Source organism: Channa argus, chromosome 23 (genome assembly GCF_033026475.1).
Source record: "Channa argus isolate prfri chromosome 23, Channa argus male v1.0, whole genome shotgun sequence".
Taxonomy (NCBI): Eukaryota; Metazoa; Chordata; class Actinopteri; order Anabantiformes; family Channidae; genus Channa; species Channa argus.
Window position 1 is genome coordinate 10,757,306 of NC_090219.1, and position 21,821 is coordinate 10,779,126.

At 43.6% G+C, this 21,821-nt stretch overlaps 2 protein-coding genes across 5 annotated transcripts in view; both read right to left on the minus strand.

Annotated features, from left to right (window-relative positions):
- Positions 1-7,244: 7,244 nt before the first annotated feature.
- Positions 7,245-15,892, minus strand: gpr37a (G protein-coupled receptor 37a). The gene is made up of 2 exons (XM_067493084.1): positions 14,494-15,892; positions 7,245-9,095 (listed from the first exon to the last, which is right to left on the minus strand). The coding sequence occupies exons 1-2, from the start codon at positions 15,421-15,423 to the stop codon at positions 8,259-8,261; spliced, it is 1,767 nt and encodes a 588-aa protein (XP_067349185.1). The 5' UTR covers positions 15,424-15,892; the 3' UTR covers positions 7,245-8,258.
- A 1,249-nt stretch (positions 15,893-17,141) lies between these two features.
- The window catches only part of pot1 (protection of telomeres 1 homolog), a 52,468-nt gene continuing 47,788 nt past the window's right edge, over positions 17,142-21,821 (minus strand). For 3 of the 4 annotated variants that reach the window (XM_067493082.1, XM_067493083.1, XM_067493080.1), the window contains 6 exons: positions 21,419-21,627; positions 21,097-21,274; positions 19,306-19,388; positions 18,752-18,846; positions 17,875-17,980; positions 17,142-17,510 (listed from right to left, as the gene is read on the minus strand). In XM_067493082.1, the coding sequence (XP_067349183.1) occupies positions 17,371-17,510; positions 17,875-17,980; positions 18,752-18,846; positions 19,306-19,388; positions 21,097-21,274; positions 21,419-21,627 (811 nt within the window). In that variant the 3' untranslated portion in view covers positions 17,142-17,370. The remainder of the gene's footprint in view (positions 17,511-17,874; positions 17,981-18,751; positions 18,847-19,305; positions 19,389-21,096; positions 21,275-21,418; positions 21,628-21,821) is intronic. The other variant, XM_067493081.1, reaches the window with a different exon arrangement.

The following is a 21,821-nucleotide window of genomic DNA, read 5'->3' on the forward strand; positions in this document are numbered from 1 at the left end:
TATTTTGTGTTGTTAAATTCACTGAACACGGCAAGAACCAATGGAACCAGCTCCCAGTTCAGATTCGGGAACCCTCTCTACTTTTTAGTCTCGGCTCCAAACCTTCCCCTTTGATGAAGCTCATGGTTAGTTATAGTCCTGCTGCTACAGGCTCAGGCTGCTGGGGGATGAGAATCAATCCCAAAGATACAAGAATGACCAATAACCAATCAAACCTCTGCAAAGCCCAGGTTTGGTGGTTCAGTTTCCAGTTCCTCCCATGTCTTTGGACCACACCCTTGGTCCACAGCCCCTTTAGTTAATGTTCATGAAAAAAAAAAAATTAAATGAAAGAAAATGTCTAAAATAGACTGAATACATTAAACACACAAACTAATTTTGAGATTTCAAAAAGTCCAAAATTGACCGAAAATGAAAAAAAATAAATCAATAAAATAATAGTAAATAACCTGGTCTTCGAGAACCCTAAACTACCGACAGCTGATTACCTGCATCAGGTTCAGGAATCAGGAAGATGCCAGTTCACCTCGTCTTCCCGCTCTCCACCCTCCTCTGAGATGTTGACTTCTAGCTCCTGATTGGCTAATCACACCTGAACCACTGCATCAGAGCTGGACTTGAGGGTGTCATCCTGCAGGGGGAGGCAGAGCCCTGCTCTTCAGCCTCGACAGTTTTCATATGACGTGTTACCTGAAACACAGGCCCCACACACACTGAAGAACTGATCTTTCGACATTCTCACTCATTTTCTGCTTTTCCGTTCTCTTTACGTCTGGCAGGCTGAAACATGATGAACAACCAGTAAGACCTGGATAATTACACTTCCTCTAAATAATTATTCATAATTGCATGGGAATACAACCTAAACTGGAGTTTTCGTACTGCAATAAAACATATGCAGACCTGTAAAACAAAGTCTGGGTGATCACTTCCTGGTCTGTACACGTTACCACACCGCTCCTGTTCTGTAATTACAGCATTCAAACCTCAGTAAATTGCTTCAATTCAGAACATGTATTACTTTCTCACAGCAAAACAAATGTTTCCAAGACAACAGTTTCCCTGAAAAGTACTTCACCGGAAGTAGAAGTACAACTTGAATGTTTTTTCTTAAGTGTACAAAATTATGAGCAGTCCACAAAGAAAGTAATTTCCCTGGGTTACTGTTAGTGATAAGAAGTATTTGGGCCACTACTGAATGTCCAAGTCTAGTCCAGATTTGTTCATATATAAAGTTACTGCAGAAACAAGTTTGTTTTATGGACAGATTCAAAGAGAAAACCACTTAAAAACCTGAATTTTATGTTTTGTAAGAAAAATCCTTGTTCTTTTCATTTCTTCTATTCAGAAAATGTAAATTGCAAACAAATAGTAATAGTAGTAATAATTACATAAAGTCAAAGATTTGTTTTACCTAATGTAGAAAAAAAAACCAGCAGCTGCTAATTTTTGAATTCTTATTTAGATCCAAATATACACACACAGAACCCAACGTAGAAATATTAATTATGCAGAATTACACTGTCGGATTATAATATCTAATGGCTGTACAACAGGCCAATCAGAACACAAATGCATCATGTAAACGCATGAAGTGTTTTAGGAATAAAAGCTGTTCCTCCTGTGTGTGGACAGATGTGCAACAGATACAAAACTGCACTTAGTCTTTTTCCACGTTTGTGGCTCTGGGTTAATTAGCACGACGCTTCATTCACGTGTGGAGACGCAGCAACCAACGACGAGTTCAGTCTCTGAGGCACAACTTCCTCAACCTGACCAACCCGTCTCTGAGAGCAGATTCTTCCTGTTTGAAGTAAGGCTCAAAGTAAAGTGGAAATCTTTTAGTAACACACTTGGGAGCAGATTGTTAGCTTAGCTTAGCATAAAGCCTGGAAAACAGCCTGGTTCTGAAGTTTCTACATCACTAAATACAACTTCATTCATATGAAAACAGGGTCGGTTGCAAAATTTAACACATTCTTTGGTGTCGGGTATGTGCAGAGTTCAGCAGTGAAACACACACCTATTGTTCAGTTGGATGAATGACTGATATCCAGAGCACAGTGAGATTTTATGTCTGGCCTCTTTTCACGTCCTCATCCATATTCAGGGCCCGTCAGCATCAGCTGCTCTTTCAGAAGAATCCAGTGTCTGAGTGACGCTCTGATGAACAGCTGGGCTGTTCTGTGATGTATGAATATTTCATGTCCGAAATCTTTTCCTGGCTTCAGCTGGGACGAGTTGGAACTGCCCCCCCCAAACAAGTGTCGGAGGTGGTGATAAATGTGAGGAACAACTCCTCTAAAGTGTTGAGCAACTGAAATCCTACGCTGAGCAAAAAGGGGAAAAATGTTGTTTTAATAATTAAAGCAACTGTCGTCGTCCAAACGTTTTGTGGCATCCGATTCAAATTGAACTCCGGCTTTTTAAATTATCACATTTAAGCCTCAACGCTTGATACGTGGTTTTGCTCCATTTACAACCGAAAAAAGCTTTGAAATAAAAAGAAAATCAATGCTTCGTGTTTTTTTTTCATTTTTCACATTTCTTCTTTGGAAACTTAAAAACTTAATTTAAGTTTAACGTTGTACTGGGCAGTTTCCAGATGTGAAGGCATGTGAACATCAGTCCCCACAGTAGAGCCAAGACGCTAGGAGTGAAGTAGCCTTTGCACCCAACAAGCACCGTTGTTCTCTGACCCCCCTCCACCTCTCAGACGGTCTGAATGTGTGAATATTCCGGGACGTCTGTCAGGGCAGAGACACGTGGGGGTTACATCTACGAACTAGTGCAGAAAAAGGCAGAACGTTACGCCCTAAACACGAAGCCTAAAATACCCAATGAATAAAGTAAATATAGTAAAACCTAAAAATACGGTATGTGGACTAAAAGTGGCAAACAAATTCATTTCAGGATGACATTTAATCTCAACTTATCGCTAGAGAGGAGGGGAAGAAGTCTGCATGTTTTGTGGGCTCCAGAGAGCCTGATGGTTATTATCTGTGACTATTAAGTCTAAAGGCGGCGTTAGAGAAAAGGTCAGGGTGTCAGCAAACACAGTATGATTCACTGACAGCTAAAGTCCACTTAACCTTCCAGAAAACGGCTCAGGTTAAAGTGGCGTTTGCAGGCTGATGGTGACCCTGCAGCAAAGGTCGGGGAGGGGGTCAACATCACCACCCCGGGGCTTCACAGTAAACAGCTGATTGTTGATGGAGCCGTCGCCATCCCGGTCCGGCCCGGCCCGACCCGGCTCTGCCATTACCCGCCTTTGTATAATCTGCTCTGTCAGATGGAACCCGTCGACCAGGAGGGGAATAAGAGCCTTATTGTCCCGATTCTTCTCCTTTGTTGGGGATCTGCAGCAACATTTCTAGGTCACCGGCTGCGACTGAACGCCCCGTTGCCCAAACCGATGCTACACCAAGGGAATTTACCCCCTCCCCATGTTCCACCCAGTGCTGTCAGGGAAACACAATTAAAAATGTGGTCCCATCGACAATAGCCAGGCTGTGATCTGCCAAACAGTTCCGTCGGGGCAGATACCTTTTGGAAGCGGACTCAAACTGTTCTTTCGCGGTGATAATTGGGTGGACAGGCCTTCAGATCTTTCCACATTTCTCCTTAATAATTATCTTTAACCCCTCACCCTGATCTCTCTGAGGAGTTAAGCGGACATAACGTCCTCACCTGAGGCTCGGATGCTATTAGCACAAGCTCTGATAAGATGTTACATTTGTTTAGCAGCCAAACATTTTCTTACAGTTTCAACACTTTTGTCTGTATATTTGTGTTTAACTGTGTTTTGGCTGCTGGCAAAATCTCGCCCTCAGGGACAACAACAACAAAAAAAAGAGCTTCGTCTTCTGGAGGGTACGTCTGGCGTCCAGGCAATGTCTTTTTCCAGAGGTGGCAGAAACTGAGTGGAGACAGTTGCCACAAAAGGTCCGTGGCCTGGACTGAACACGACGTTGCCATGGTTTGCTCTCTCTCAAAATCAACCGAACATAAATGATGTCAGGACGAACTGTCTCTGCTGCTCTCAGCTGAAAATCTGTTACCATCGACACTTTTTACTTCTTCACTTTACAGTGAGATTTAGGAAACGGGAGCGACTGACTGACTCAGGGAGAATGTGTGGTTTCGGTTGAGCACTAACTAAAGAGAATGCGAACACATGAACATAACTATTAAAAGTCTAATAACGTAATATTGGATACCGTGCTGTAACAGCAGAAAAAGTAAATTTAACATGTTAGTGAATATTTGATCATTTTATTGCCAACTTTTCTGTGACTTAATTTTAATAGAAAACATAAGTCAATGGCTGCAGAAGCTTTTTTTCTATTGCAAAGTAGTCGAATTGTGCTTCAGTTTCTAGAGACTCGGCTCCTTATGGATACTTCTCCACAATTTTATCACAAAAACGATCACTGGGTTTAACACGAGTTATCATGGCGCAGCGTCCATCACTGGTAGGTTGGCACAGAATGTGGGGATAAAAATCTGCCTTCTCCTGTAGAAATCCATCCGTTTATAACACAGAGGAAGAGTCCGTTAATGAAAAAAGTCTCAACAAAAATTAAACCTTTATGACGGAGGATTGTTGTAATTGTCCTAATAAACTGCAAACGCAGTCTATATTTTATCCAGGAAAAGGCCAATCATTGGGTTCAAAGTCAGAATATTGTCAGCACACCTCTGTTATAATGACACTCATCACCTTTCGTTTTACGGTCGTTTTGGGGTTTAGCCCATCGAACAAGCTGCACCACACAGGACGAGTGCTGGGGTTACTGTGGAAGGCTGGCTCCTGTCCACCAATCAGGGCCAGCGATCTCAGCCCAGAAAACAGTCCTGGGACCAGTTGGGAGAAGGTCAGTGAGCAGCTTGTTCAGCAGCAGAGTCTCAGTGTACCCGTCAGCCCATTGTTTCTGAATGAATGGCCCCGTCTATTTACTGGAGCAGCGACTGGGGCCGTCAGCATTGTTTACAAAAGATGGGAACAAGCATCTTTGGTGCCAGAGAGCAAATTAATGCCAAACGGGTGATTAGAGAAGAATGTGGTTTACACACAAAGAGCCCCCTTTGGGTGATTGTGCGGCGACTTCAATTAGACAAGAATTTTATGCCTGACTAGGGGGGTCTGGTGGCTCAATGGTTGGAGCACTGGGCTGGGATACCGAAGGCCGCAGGATCAAATCCCACCCCACCAGTAGTGGCCCCACCCTGACTTTTGTAAAGTTTGTACTTTACAAAAACCTTTGACATAGTGACTCCTAAACATGACAACACTGGAGTAACTGCATGAAAAAACAAAAATTCTAAATATACCTTCAAGTAACTAAGTTTAAATGGTGGTAAGTAACTAAGTACATTTACTTTGATAATGTAATTAAGTCCAATGTTATAGCAGTTGTACTTTACCACAGTATTTTTATTTTAAGATACTTACTATATTTAGCTGCTAAATTCTGAGGGGAAAAAAATACTTTTAGGCCATTATACTTTATTTTACAGCTTTAGTAACTAGTTACTTATTGCAGATAAAGATTCTGGGTCCAAAATGTAATCAGCTAATACATTATTATTATGGACCAGCTACTTGTTGATACATAAAGTGGTTAAAATCAGCTCAAAAATCACCAAAAGTGCAGTTTTTAGTCCACACCAAAGACCTGGACTTTTTAAATCATAATTCCAGATTAGATTAATTTAGGTAATCGCTAACATTTATGAAAGGTTACAGAAATGTGAACAATTCAAAACACAAAAATAATAAACATCCTAATCCATTTTACGTTTAGGAAAATTCCCCAAATGTGCATGATGAGATTGTAATATGAATAAAATGTCACATGCTAACTTTTATTATTTATATTGGACATAAACTGGAGAAAAGACACCAGACTAGCACCGTTAAGCATTTAACTATTCAAATTCAAGTGTATGTCAAACAACTTGGTTCACATGTCCACACTGGTCCTTCATACCATTTAAGTGCAGGCGGCACCAGAAACATGTGCTCACTTGTTCAGGAATAATCTGAAGCAGGTCGACAGTTGGTCTGTCTACCTGTGGACACTGTCTTACCTGTTGGTGTTGGAGTTGTTTGCTTATGGACCAGATCCCACTGGTCCAGACCAGAAACCATCAGTGACAACTTCTGTGCTGTGTGTGGCACTGACCACAGAATCCCTCTGTCGTCATGACAACGGGTGGGGAGGACAATGGCCTGCTGTGTCCCCGGCCGGGCGACGACGACGACGACGAAACGATGGCGAGAGAAAACAGCTGAGAGCTGTGCCGAGAGTGACGCAGCAAATGAAGCCGCGGGAGGGGGAGGGGTGAAGGGGGAGGGGGGATCGTTGTAAACAGTTTTTAAAGGATTTCTGTAACGAATCATGTCCTTGCATTGACTTGTCGGTGCCAGCTGCTTTTTGTTGCTGCCTGAGGGAGTTTCACATGTTTGTCAGACTCACTGTTAACTCTCAGTAGACCAGAACATGCTGCGTTCAGTCTGATCTGTACAAACAATGGCGGCCGTGTCCTCTGGACGGACAGTAAAAACACGTCCCACTCGGCCTTTTTCTTCTCTCTTTCCATCTGTTTCACCTGAAATAAACTCCACTGCCAAACTTCACGTTTTCAGCTCCGGGCTGATGCAGACGCTTACACTAAAGTAACATTTCCTGTGTGGAGTTTGAATCAATATAAGGTGAGAAAGCTACACAGAAAAATAGATTTTCACTATGAGTCGAGCCACAGACCTTTGGCTCCACAAGTAAAAACTACGCAGCATAAATCCGATTTTGCAACGTCAGCAGAAATGGAACAACAGAAAAATGTCTAATTATTAGATATACTTAGGACATAAGTTACAGAGTATTTATGCTGTATTTCATGTCTACTCCAACTTCTAAAATACAATGTATTGTGTGATAGAGATTTGCTGTGGATCATTAATTAGTGAGACCAGATGCAAACGGTGCATTTAGCAGCTAAATTAATTCTACTACTGTTTAGATTTGCTGTAAGTGCCATGATTTCTGAACATTATGTGGTTCGCACCATCGCTGTCCAAACATTCAGTCAAGGAGGTTCAGCGAATGATGAAAATTGTGCCTAGAGGCAAATAAAAAGTGATTATATTGGGGAAATTAGGGGCCAATGTCATTTGTATCAAATCGTTTGGAATAAGGCAACGTGGTTAAAGTGCAGCACAGATAAATGTTCACCAAAAATGTATTTTAAAAATATTTTTAATTGAAGTGGCACATTTTCTGTGGCTAAAAACAACTGTCACATCACAAACTGAGGAGAGTGCAGTTCCCTAATTTCAAATAAACACTCGATTTTTTACTCTATGTCCCATTTATCCCACAAAGACAGAAGAAAACAAACTACCCAGCTGATAGCAGCTATAGCTGGTACTTTTTATGTCCGTTATCCAATGAAATAACTAAAGATAACAACTGACAAATGGACACAATGTTGGACAGGTACTCAATCATTGTAGTCCTGGTGTCCGCTGCTAGTGTGGCCCATGAAGTGTTCAGTGGCAGGTCTGAACATAATAAATACTGAATGTGTTTGTAGTTGATCATGTAGGGAAAGTTTCCAATAATAAATAAGTCACCGTTTACTTGAGTTGAGCTCCTCTAAATCAATCCAACTCAGCAGCTCTGCCATTATTTTTACTTTTACAAAGATGAAATGTCTCAGTTTTTAGGTTGAAATGTACTTGAACACTTGAATGAAATATTACTTGTAAAAGTAGAGTTCATGGCGGAGCCACTGTATTGGACTGCATTAAATTGCACAGGTGGTCATAATGTTTTGCTTGATCGGTGAATTTGGCATTTTGGAAAGTGTTAAGAAATATGACGCACCAAAACAAAAGTGAGATTTGAAATAAAACTAAACGTATCATAACAGACAAAACTTAGGAGTCACAGTACCAGGCTGAGTAAAAGTACCAGTGAAGTTAATGATAATAAAAAACTAAACAAATCAATTCCATTACTATGACTATGTGTGTTTTTGTGTATAAATTCTGTAAACAGTGAATGGACAGTGGCGTCTTCAGTCTGTCCGTCTGTAAACAAAAGTGTGTTTAGGGTCAACTTCACTCATAGTTTTTAAAACCGCAGGAGGGTTCGGCCTGATAGGTCACCGTGTCCACTGGTCTGATTCCTAATCCGCTCACAGAATTGACCCAGAACCAGCTCAACACTGCAGACCTTTGACCTGCGACCTCAGCAGTGTGTCCCCACATCAGCGTAGGTGAGAGAGGTGGATGGCTCCCTACCGATGGTGCTGAACGGCGACAGCTCCAGCTCGGTGCTGGTGCACTCGTTGTCGATGTCCCTGGTGGCGGCGGCGGTGGGCGATCGGGGCTGGCCGCACTCGTCGCAACAGCAGCAGCAGCAGTCCAGGAAGGCTCTGGTGAATGGCTGGCACAGACAGAACAGCAGCACCGGCGTTACCGCAGACTTACAGAAGAGCAGCAGCTGGCTGACCAGATACAGGATGTCCAGGGTTCTCGTGGGAACACCAGCTGCCATGTACACAGTGACGATGTTGCAGATGTTCTCCGGGATGATCGCAAAGCCGTAGAGGATGGCCAGCGCCACCACGGCGCAGTTCATCTGGCTCTCCAGCTGGATCTGCTTCTTGCTGCCGCGCACGCAGGCCCGCTCGGCGTGGCGAATCTTACGAGCTGTGACCAGCGAGCTGCAGATTGTGAACAGCGTGGGCAGGCAGAAGTAGCAACCGAAGTACCACCAGAGGCGCGCGCCATTGTAGGTGAGTCCCAGGACGTACAGTGTGTCTGGGAGATTGGTGGAGATCCGGACCACGCAGCGCTCGCACGGCGTCACTTCCGGCGGGTCGCCATCTTCGGTCACCAGCTGTCGGATCAGCAGCTCGGGCAGCGCCAGCAGCAAAGCGCCCACCCAGATGACGGTGAGTTTAGCCGTAGTGGAAGCCCAGTTCTCGATCATCTCGTAATACATCTGCACATTGGTGGCAGCACGGAAGCGATCGATGCACAGAGCACACAGAGTGAAGGTTGTGACCCCGAGAGAAGCCACCTGGGAACGAACACAGAAGTTGGGTTACATTCACTTCTGCTTATAGCAACAGCCTCAACTCACTTTGACTCAGAAAACCAAGATTTCATTAATGTCAGTTGTCTCAAATTGACTACAAAATGCAGCTGTTTTTCTGATCATTGACGAACCTCCAGAGTCAAAAGTTCATACACATGAATGGAAAGCATGTCTGCACCTCCAGTCATGATATTTAGATATATACTATTTAGATATACATGGAGAGGGTTGTGTCAGGAAGGCCATTAACGTGACGTAAAACACACGTCAAATTAAATATTCAAATCACAACTTCCATACCGGATCGGTCGGGGCCTGGGTTAACAACGAACACCATTGGTGCTGTTGACCTAAAGGGTACCAGTGGAATTTGGGCTACTGTTGGTCAAAGAAGGAGAGGAGGAAGGTGTGTTCGTAGGCAGAGAGAGAAGAGGAAAGCTAAGAATGTAGGACTGACAGTAGGGACTTTGAATGTTGGGACTATGACAGTGAAGGACAGAGAGTTGATCGACATGATGCAGAGAAGGAAGGTGGACATATTGTGTGAGTCCAGGAGACCAGGTGACTCTCTTTGCGACCTCTCCATGTTATCGAAATTTCAACACGAACATGTGTACACTGAAAAAAATCAAATATCAATTTTAGTTTTCTAACAGACAGTGGAAATGCACCAACTATCATACACTTCATCAATTGGGAGCAGAATTAAAAATATGAATATTAAGCTATTACATGGTTTTGATAAAAATATGAAAAGGTAGCAAGGCTAGAATCTTAGCATAAGGGTTCAAAAGTTGTTCTACCATGGGTCAGATAGGAAGAGAAATGGAAGTGATGCAGAGCATCTGCAGAGGTGAGAGATTGGTGACTGGTGAAGATTTCAATTCACATGTTTATGAAGGTAACAAAGGTGATGAGAATGTGATGGGCAGGTTTGGTCTTCAGGACAGGAACACAGAACGCGACAACAAAGTATTGGTAGTGTAGCCAGACAACACAGGATGGTGGTGTGGAAGGACTAAGGCAGAGCAGAGGATGAAGTGGTGGAAGTTGAAAAAGTTGTGTGGTTTTCAGGGAGGAGCTAAAACAGAATTTGGGTGGTCTGGAGGTGCTTCAAGATGGCTGCAAAACTACAGCTAATTTGATCAGGGAGACAGGTAGGAGGGTACTCAGTGTGGCATCTGGAAAGAGGAAAGTGGACAAGGAGACTTGGTGGTGGAACGAGGAAGTTCAGGAGTGTATACAGAGAAAGAGGTTAGCAAAGAAGAAGTGGGACACAGAGAGGACTGAAGAGAGTAGACAGGAGTACAGGGAGATACAGCGTAAGGTGAAGGTAGAGGTGGCAAAGACCAAACAAAGAGCATATGAGGACTTGTATGTTAGGTTGGACAGTTGAAAAGGAGACAGGTTGGTCTGTACAGGTTGGTGAGGCAGAGACATATAGAGATGGGAAGGATGTGCAGCAGGTTAATGTGATTAAAGATAAGGATGGAAATGTATTGACAGGTGCCAGGAGTGTGATGGGAAGATGGAAGGAGAACTTTGAACAGTTGATGAATGAGAAAAATTAAATGGAACGAAGAGTAGAAGAGGTGACTGGTGTGGAGCAGGAAGTAGCAAAGATTAGTAAGAGTGAAGTGAGGAGGACGTTGAAGAGGATGAAGAGTGGAAAGACAGCGGGTCCTGATGACAAACCTGTGGAGGTATGGAAGTGTCTAGGAAAGGTGGCAGTAGAGTTTCTGACTAGTTTGTTTAACAAGATCTTGGAGAGTGAGAGGATGCTGAGGACTGGAGGAGAAGTGTACTGGTACCAATTTTTAAGAACAAGGGAGATGAGCAGAGCTGTGGCAACTACAGAGGAATAAAGCGGATGAGCCAAACAATGAAGTTGTGGGAAAGAGTAGTGGAAGTTCAGCTAAGGGCAGAGGTGAACATCTGTGAGCAGCAATATGGTTTCATGCCTAGAAAGAGAACAACAGATGCAGCATTTGCTTTGAGGATGATGATGGAGAAGTACAGAGAAGGTCAGAGGGAGTTGCATTGTGTCTTCGTAGATTTAGAGAAAGCGTATGACAGGGTGCAGAGAGAGGAGCTGTGGTATTGTATGAGGACGTCTGGAGCGGCAGAGAAGTATGTTAGAGTGGTGCAGGACATGTATGAGAGCTGTAAGACAGTGGTGAGGTGCTGTAGGTGTGACAGTTCAAGGTGGAGGTGGGTCTGCATCAAGGATCAGCTCTGAGCCCCTTCTTGTTTGCTCTGGTGATGGACAGACTGACAGATGAGGTTAGACAAGAATCTCCCTGGACTATGATGTTTGAACTGGAATCAACGTCACCTCATCCACAGATCAACAGTTACAACTGGATGATGTGTAAATCTATGAAAAAAAGATTAAAAGACTTCACTTTCCATTAACCCACAAACTGTTCCTGAAGTGAACTTTGTAATAAAGTGACTATTCCCCCTGTGATACACACACACACACACACAGTGTGTCATGATGTCACAAACCATCTGTTGTGTCTCAGTGGCTGTAAACACGTCACACTGAATGAAGGAAAACAGGCAAACGGCTCATTTGAGTGTGTGACGACGCAGAGTTGGTATCGTAAAGAAAAGTCCTGGGACCAGTTTTACAAAGACATTTCAGGTCTGTAAGCAGTGACTGCCTGAAGTCTGGATGTTGTGCCAAGTCTTTCGGTGTTACACACTTTGCTTTCAGCAGTTAAAATGCAGCTCAACTGTGACGTTAAATTGCCCTTTTTATTCCATCCTGATTTTACACAGTGACTCATCAACTAAACTTGAAGCTTAACAGAGTTTTTCTATTCAGATATTTTGCATTTGTCTTAAGTTTTACCAAACTACATAAAACCTACATGTTCCATTTGTCATTTTCCGTTTGCTGTTCTACCAGACGCCACCTGTTGCGTTGTTACTTGCCACAATGTGCCGTGGATTCAGGTCGGCACAAGGCGGGTTTGGAGAGAACTTAGTGAAAACAGTGAGAGGTGGAAGAAAACAAATACTAAACATGGAGGTGGCCATGTTGGTTCTGTTTTATTCAGCTTAAGGTCAGAGCTTTCACAGTAATCAGATTCTTCATTAGTCACAATGTTTACATGAATGAACCTCAGGATGGAAGGAGCTAATCTGTCTATTGTCACTATGACATGAATATACAGTGAAGAAGTAAGATCACTGTTAAGGTTTAGATAAATCCAGAGGACCTCAGTAGTGATGTTTGTGGAAGCACTGACTTTAAACTTCACACAGTTAGGCTGAGGTGTGTGTGTGTGTGTGTGTGTGTGTGTGTGTGTGTGTGTGTGTGTGTGTGTGTGTGTGTGTGTGTGTGTGTGTGTGTGTGTGTGTGTGTGTGTGTGTGTGTGTGTGTGTGTGTGTTGGGCTCTGGACCATCACAGCAGTTTTCTGATTAATCCTCTTGCTGTTTTGGTTGATTACACTCCATTTAACAGTAAGAACCACTGACAAAAAGACGTCATGTAGGTCATCACCTCCAACAAAGAGCTGCTGCTGCTGCTGAGAAGCTTAATCTCAGTCAATCTGACCTTTTGTGTCCAGACGTCCATCAACAAGTCAACCTGCTGGTGGACTTCACACCTCAGACGCTGATTCGAAACACATCTCCAACACAAACTTTACAATGATTGTTGTCTGTCCAACACAGAAGACACATACACGCAACTGTCTGGCCAAAAGCTTGGTCCAGGTCAGTCAGGTTCTTCCACACCAAACTGAGAAACATTTCTTCATGGAACTGGATTTGGGACACTGTCATGTTCAAACATGAAAGCACACTGTCTGAACAATAAAACCGAAACTGAACAGAATATCCCTCGTCTAATCTCAGAGTTCCTTGTCCTAGTTAAACTGATGGAGCCAGCTCACTGATCAGAGGGGGGTCCCTCAATCTCTAATCTCAGTCTGACTGTGTTCACTGATCCTCACTCTGGCTGGACAGCAGGTTGTCTCATGTGCAGCAGGTGGGGTCTGATGTGACACCGATCAGATTAAAGACATCACATTAAGGGACATTAAAGCTGATTTAAACTCTATATAGAGCAACAGCTCTCTGCTTGTCCCTTCGGGCGTCGCCACAGCGGAACAGGTTCCGCACGTTGATTTGGCATGAATTTTTAAGCCGGATGCCCTTCCTGACGAAACCCTCCCCAATTTTACCAGCCTTGTGACTGGTACCGCTGTGCTGGGGAGGGCGGTGGGAGGTTTGCAGTTCAATGCCCAGGGACACTGTGGCCCCGAGCAAACCTCCAACCCTACGATCGCTGGGTGGCCACTCTACTTACTGAGCCACTGCTGAAGCCTCATCATTAAAGCTACAATACGTTGATTTGCCTGCTCTGCTACCATCTGCTCAACAATGAAAGTATTTGTCCTTATGAAATTATAGTACATAAGAAGCTGCAAAACCCACAAATCAGTCAACTTTTCTGATTGGTTAGAAGGGCGAGGCTCGCTTTTTGAAGTCAATGCTTGCACTGCTGCCAGTTCTGTTTGGTAAATGCTAAATGGCTGCTACTAGTGAAAAACCAGAAATAAATCCTGACTTCTGTCAAACACTGGTCAAAAACCGGCTTATTAACATCAAGTAAAAGCATCTGTCACTGTAGCTACTACAGTTACCTCTCATATTATCCAATCAGGAGCAGTTGTTGTGGATATCGTGTCTTTCACCCGCTCCACAGCAAACACGTGGTACTAAAAGAGGATCCGTTAATCTGTGTAAATCCCACACTGGGGTCGTGGATGAAGGGGATTCAGGCGCAGAAAATGTCAAATAAAGTTTAAATCTGTTTTAATATTTACCCATGTGTACTGACATGACTTTTGCTTTTGGGGGCCCGGTGCCTCAATGGTAGAGCATTGAGTTGGGATTCAGAAGGCCGGGGGTTTGAATCCCAGCCCGCCAGGTATGGGTCCGCCCACCCACCAGGAGCCACCATGGTGCCAGTCCCTGGCCCAGATAAAATGGGAGGGTTGCGGCAGGAAGGGCATCTGGTGTAAAAACTCCAAAAATGCCAAACTTACACACGGAACATGTTCCGCTGTGGCTACAACATTTTTTTTTTTTTAGTTATTTAGATATTTGTTTCTTCCATTTGCAGCCAACCTTTATGCGCAGGATGCACAGGTTTTATTGGGGGGACACAGGTTATATTTACATGTACATCCTCTCCTCACTCTGAACTCTATCACTGTTTTCTGAAGTTGTGTTCATATCTGAGCTGTAATTTCTCAGCTTGTATGTTGAATCCATTCTGATCATGGTTCAACACATGTAGCCCTATTTATTCCATGACTTCCTAAACAGCACCAAACCCAACCCCGCCCCCTCCCTCACCTCCAGGTACGGAATGATCCGGCACGAGAACTCCCCCAGCAGCCAGTTCTTGGTGAGCTCGTGAAACACCACGAGCGGCAGGCAGAAGAAGATGACGATGAAATCCCAGAGCGCGAGGTTGGCCAGCAGCGAGTTGGAGATGCTCCTCATGTAGTAGTTGTGACACACGATGCACATGACGGACACGTTCCCGATGATCCCCACGCTGAAGATGACCGCAGCCGTGATCATGACCCCGTACGCTCCGTACGACTCCGCAGTGACCGGGTAAAACGGGTTCTTCATCTGCTTGCGTCTGGGCCGCGTATTCACCGGGACGAACGGCGTGGTGTCGGTGTAGTCTGGCAGGGCATAATCCTCATCGAAGTCGCTGGTATTAAGTCCGAAAGGGGGCCCGGCCTCTTGCTCCTGCGCCATGGCCGGTGGCAGAGCCTCCCACGCGGCTCCGTGCTGCAGCGACTCGTTCCGCTTCGTCCTACGGGATTTTGCGCTCCGTCTCGGTCGCCGCTTGAGTCCGGTTCTCCCGGACGTGCATATGCGTCCATACTCTGTTTTCCTAAGCACTTCACCCAGAACGCACTTAACGACCTTCTTTCCCTCCGTGCGTAAAGCTTCCTCCTCCGGTACAGATCGGATGCTCCGTGCTCCATATTGCGCGTCGCTTTTACGCACACGAATCTGTGACGCCAATACAGAAGAGGTTGACCGGTTTACAGTGTCCAACCACGAGGCCTGTGCACTCGCTCCCCGCGTCCCTCCATTGTCCCCGCCGCTGACAGAGCGCCATCTCTGGCTCTGCGCATTCCTATAAGCGGCGGTGGATTCATAATGAGGACTGAAAGTCGTCTTTGTTTTCTCCCAGCGGAGCTGACTGGCGACGGCTTCGCTGTAAAGCCACAAACACAGTAACCTCAAGAGTGGAAGCAGCATGGTGTGGTTCTGTCTAACCCGGGAGATAAAACCGTGTGGTCCAAAATGATCGATCCATCTACGGTCTGCGAAACTCAGTCTAAATGTATAAACCTCCACTTTACACTGATACAAATTATCTTGCCTCCTTCATTTTTTCCTTTATTCAGTGTTTGTACTGTTTGTTTGCCGTAAAACCTGTGAACCTGTTGGGTTCGGTTGCGTCCCGTATCGGCTCCAGTCCGGAGGCATCACCAAAGCGACCAAACACCAGAGCGGAAAAAAAACGGCGTCAAACGAGGCTTAGAGCATTTAACTAAGCGTTCACATCCTCCGCAACAGAGGATGGAGGTGGAAACTGGAACCCAGTCGAAGCTGGTCCACTTTTGTCCAGAAAAGTTCCTGCACGCAGAGCCGCTCCGGAGCGCTCGGAGGCCGGGTTGGGGTGGAGAAAAGAAAGAGGCAGAGCTCCGAGTAAAAGAGAAAGAGTCGGTCAGCAGGAGGAGGAAGAGGAGGAGGAGGAGGGCGGGAGGAGAAAGGGAGCAGTCTTCTGTCAGAGCTACTCGCATCTAATCTGTTCGCGATTGTTTACGAAATGATTTTATTTTAAGGTTTATTCATTTCAGGCAACAAAGAAACATGAGTAAAGAAAACTCTCATCCCTAAAGATACAAAGAGTTTAAATACACAGAGTCTGAAGAGCATTTAGTAACAGCGCAGTAAGAAATGACATAATATCTCATGAATACACAACAAATATTCAGGGCATTTTATAGCCTGTAGTATCAGTTAGTATTCACTCTAATTACATGTGAATGACATTTTGTAAGAAATGCATTTATATTTTTCAAGGTTATTCACACACGTAAACTAGAAAACTTTCTGTGTCTAACAACTGAAATCTGATGCCTTTTTAAAGAAACTTTGAGGAAACTAAAATTATTGTAAAACACAAACTGCATCTGAAAAAGTATTTCACAGGAAGCTAAAGGGCATCGTACCCTATCACTTGATCAGCTTTCTGTGTGTGGTTTGGCAAGACATTTGTAGAATGTTTAGGAAATTGTTCAGGTAAAGAAATGTTATGTCATGAATTATGTCACTTTGTCAAAAAAAGAAAATATTTGCAGGTGTTTTGCGCCATCTAGTGCAAACTGTGGGTGTCACACCAGCTCCCTCCCGCTTCTGCCAAATCACCAAGGACATTTTCACAGACGAAAGCATCTGTAAAACTGGAGGTGTAGTACCTGCCCTGTGAGTCTGAGTCTCGCTTAGAGACCTCCAGCACCTGGCTCGCTCAGCATTTCCTTCTGAGGATTTGGACTCTCGTCAACCACCAACATCAGATCTCTGCAGCACTGAGAGCAAGCAGGTAAAGGTGACAGTAGATTGACGCAAAAATACACAGCCCCGCGGCCTCATCTTCCTCATCTCAACCCCGACCCGCCAGGCCCCCTGATTTATAGAGTATACAAAGGATAAAACACAAGTCTGCTGTCAGTTGACCAGCAGATGGCACAGCAACAACACAGGTCAGTCCTGAGAAAAGCTGCATGATGGAGTGAAGAGCTGCTTTTAAGGGTCAAATCTTACCAGCACACAAAGGTTTTAACGCTTACTGCAGAAACCATCAGAATCAGCGAGGCCCATTGTCTTTTTATTTTGCTGCAGATTCTGGGAAAATGCTAATAAACAGCCTTCTCTGCTTTTTTGTTCCCTGCCAAAAATGCCACATTAAGTCATTCAGTAGTCTTTTATTTTGAAAGGGGCATTAAAAAAGGCCGAGTGAGTTAAAAACGGCGGCATTTAAAAACACGCTTTTAACACTCTCGTACAGTTTATATGCATTTCTTTCAGATTTCACAATAAATAGAAATAAAAAGCACAAACGCTGTAAAATACAAGAGAAGAGGGAAACGAGAGCAGTCACAAGCTTTGGTTCACTGCTGACTTTGACCTGCAGGAGGTTCAGGCAGGTTCAGGGTCAGACTGTGTGCACGAGGGTTTGCTGATGGTGGTGTGGCAGATCTGGTAGCAGGTTTGGTTCTGACCCTCGTCGTTTTCAGCTCGGTATGCTGTCAGACACACGTTGAGCCAGGGGCGCTCACCTGGACACACAACACACACCTATTACTTTTATTTAAGTTCCACGCAAATAATGGAGACTGAGCATCAAACACACACTGTTACAGCTACAACAGCATGAATCCCATGGCAGGATGTGAATCACACCACCCCAAGCATTAATGCTAACAGAAAGTAAGCACTACAAGCGGTCAAAAAGGTTGAGGGGTGGATGCACACTTTGGACAATTAGAAAATATTTCCTAGACTTGCAGTCACAGAACAAAATATGGATTCACATTAGTTTCTGTTCTGACTATCTGGACTTTTATTTTGAAGGTTTTAAAACCGCTGCTAAAACGTTCATGTGCTCTGGGTTAAAATGTTTTGTGAAGGTGATGGTTGTACCTGTGTGGCCCCCTGGGGGACAGAGGGACTCCATTGTTTGTTTGATGTGGTTTTGAGCCTCCTGACTGGTAGCCAGGTCCTCGGCCGACAGGCTGAAGAAAAGCTCCTGGTGAAAGACTCGAACGTGTTAATAGATGAAACGAAAGAGCTTCAGATCGGGTCAATATTTCTTACAACTTTATAAACCAAGAGTTTTAGGAATTAATAAACATGTTACGCAGTGAAAATGTGTGTGTGGCAGAACAGAGATCTACAAGCGAACTGACAGACACTAAATACGCACGGAGACAATCCACTGTCTGTGTTGGAGTCTGTATGTGGACTGTTGAAAATACTTCTAGTTTAGAAAAAAAGCAAAGTCTTCCTTAAAAAAAATAACATTTTTGTTTTTATGTCCATGATTTATCATTTGTATTTTTGGATGCAAGAAAATACTGAAAAACTCAACAATACAAAATAATAACACCATTACACAGGACCTAGAATATCACCCATTTAAAAAAATCAAACTACGAACTGTTTGGTGTTTTTTCCTAATAGTTTCCTAAAACCGTAATTATTAAATTGTTCTAGCCACAGGATTATGATTAACACTTGATCTAATAACCCATTAAAGCTCTAAATCACAATTAAGGCCTTTAAGTTTGATCAAACATTCAAACCTTGTGTTTGTGCTGTACAGTAGTAAATGATGAAGACTTTTTCTACATTTTTGCCTTCTTCACTCACCTACTGTAAAGTGTATCTTTATTTAAATTTTTAAACTTCAACACACACTTAATATATGAAAACACACTGATGCTTTGGTAATAAACTGACTACAAAATACTCAGTGAAACTTTCGCCTTGTGATCTCTACATGTGGTCAGACACTTACTGCGTCTCTCCACAGGAAAGCTTCCAGTGTGTCAGAGGCGTCCTGCAGCTCAAGCTTCATCAGCAGGACGAACTGCAGCAGCTGAACGCCAAGAGCTGCAGATCAGAGGAGCGGAGACATTAAAAAGTTTGGATTTATTTCAGAGGAACCTTTACAAGATGCTGATTCAGGAAGAAGCAAAAGGACACAAACGTAAAACTCTGCGTTTAAACGCTCTAAGAAAACAAGATGTCTCAAGATGAGCAATAACGTCCACGCACACACACACACACACACACACACACCCGCACACACACCCATCTATGTGTCAGTAACAGCGAGAAAAGCTGCTCTATAATTTCACCGTGATGGCTGCAGGGGCCAGCTCTAAAACTCCTCTTGCTGGTGCATTCAAAGCGTCCACATCACAGGCTCTGCTGTCAGAAAACTGGGGACTTACTGAATGATGGCTTTTTATTTCTGTATTCATCATCCGTGAATGCAGCAAAGCCCCCAAATCCTAACAATTTTCCTTTTTTCAATGACCAACAAGCTCAAACTGAATTCTCGCTCACCTTCTGCAATCGTCTTCTCATCAATCACCTCGACCCCTTCAGCACACGGCTCCCTCACTTCAGCCTTAGAGCACCGCTTACACCTAAAACACGCACACAAATCACAAAGAGCACAGTCTTCAGACATCCTTCATGGGCCATTCAAACATCTGCACGTCACCTCTTATTTGTCACAGCGCTTTTATTTTGAAACATGTCCTACTTCCCTACAGATTAAATAATGCGACTCCACACCACAATTATCCAGCAAACATCTTGACGTTTCTGACAAAAAGGTTTATTTGTAGCTTGTGACGACCTTCTGGCTCATCAAGCTGTTCCGTGTTCTACTTGCAGATAGCTGAAGGTGGAGCTAATTAAGGTGGTTAAGGGCACCTGGACCCCTTTCCCACTTCCTACAAATCCCAGACCTTCCTCAGAGACGAGAGCCTGTTTCGTTTTTTTTTTATTATATTTTTGCAATAATGAATTCCTTATTTTGGCTCTCACCTCTCTTCTGTCATGGCTATTGAGCCAGGTCGCAACAAGCTGTTCTAGAGTTTTTTTTATTTTATAACTCGCAACATTTCTTTTCTTTGTGGTTCGATTGTTTTTTAATGAATGGCTCCAAAAGACCAAGAACCAACATGTTCTTTTAAAGACAGACGAACACGGACGAGGCAAAAATGGAAAAAGACTGGACTGGACAAACTAGTAAAACAAACCAGTGGCCATTAAACTGTTCAACTCACCCCCTTCTGTAAAAAGGAGGGGACATAAATGGTCCAAATGGATAAAAAGTATTGTTATTTCATTTATGTTTATTCCTCTAGCTGGGTTTTTTGTTAATTATTGATGTCTAGTTTGCACTTTTACTTGTTTATTGTCTGACTTTGGTGGAAGGTTTTTCCTTCCTTTTCTACTTGTCATGTGGAGAGCAGTTGTAACAATGTCCCTATGGGATCAATAAAGTTGTGAGTCTTGAATCTTATGTTGACTGGGCAAACCCACCTTATGATATGATTGAATACTGCTAAAGGGGAATTTTTAGTGTCCATCTCTGTATAGAAATACTGAGCTTAAATCTTGAGTTTTACACAGTTCTTTGAATTTATTTCACGATCATTTCTCCCTGGTGCAAAAAGGCTAAATTACTGTAAACTCTTGCTAAATGAGAAGCAGGGCGCAGACCACAGGGTTTTAAAATTCAGATCATGCTGAGGTTCATAACCGTGTACAGAAGTGTGCGTGTCCGCGATTTAGTTTTAAATCCACAAGAGTTTGATTTTTATAATATTACCAGAATCATTTGTTTTTAAAATGAAATGTAACAGCAGGTTTAAATAGCACTTTCTGAAGCCCTTTCTAGGCAAAGATGGCACCATGTTGGCACCTTTAAGGCTTTAAGTACAGTATCACTCTGTTCTTTCTACGCGGCTGCCGGCATCCAGGCAGACATGATACCCAACATTACGGCCATAGTGAGGTATACCGTCTTCTCCAACTGCTTTTTTTCAACTGCTTGCACATCACAGAGGTCGTTTGAGAGTCTCCCCATTTTTCCATGTCCTGCCTCAGCCTTCCCATCTGGTCTTTTACGGGATTGAGTTTTAGGTTGGCTGATGTTCATAGACTACTTCTCCTTTAAAGCAGAATGTGTGTGTGTGTGTGTATAAATGTTTGAATATCTTTATGCATAAATGTTAAACATAACTATAATATCTAAAGAACCACACTAGTCCTGCTCAAGATTACTGAGCAGAAAATAAGAAAGATGGCAAACTTTAGCAGCTGTTAATAACCAAGTAAAACATTTTACTCCAACTGTAAAGTATCATGAGGCTTGTGTCTGACCCGTAGAATCTCTTTCTGCCCCTGAACAGGAAAGGTGCAGACAGGTTGAGCAGAGCCAGGTGACCTCCCGATGACCTCACAGGAACGATGTTCCGGTAGCTGGCTGCTAGTCGGCACGTTTCTTCCAAAGTGGAACCTGCAAACACAAGCACATCCGTCACATTTATCCCTTCAGATAATTAACACTTCTTGTGTAAAATTGATTATTTCCTCACTAATTGGTTCATATTTTGAGTTTATAAACTACTTAAAAGGCCTAAATTAAGTTTCATGTGGTTACCCATTAGGAAGATTAACTCCTTGCTCTTGCCCTCAGACATAAGCTGACTGGACAAGTGAATGCACAGAGATCGCTTTGGGGATCCTGGGGACTCTCGTGGCACGTCAACATCGCCAGAGAGCGCCCACGGTGGGGGGATGCAGGCTCCAGAGTCCCTGGATGCCTCAGAGAACACACCTGCCACCAGCTCATCATCTGGAACTTCCTGCCTGAGATCACAGTGCAGAATATTACAGTAAATAAACACAAATCTATTCACACTGACAAAAACACACAAATGTAGCCACGTGAGCTAAAGAGTGCTTTGGAAAACTGTTGTCATTTAACACAGTCCACTGCTGCATCCAGAGATGCAAACTAAAACTATTTATGCAGGGATGAAGTTGTATATCAATTCAGTGTA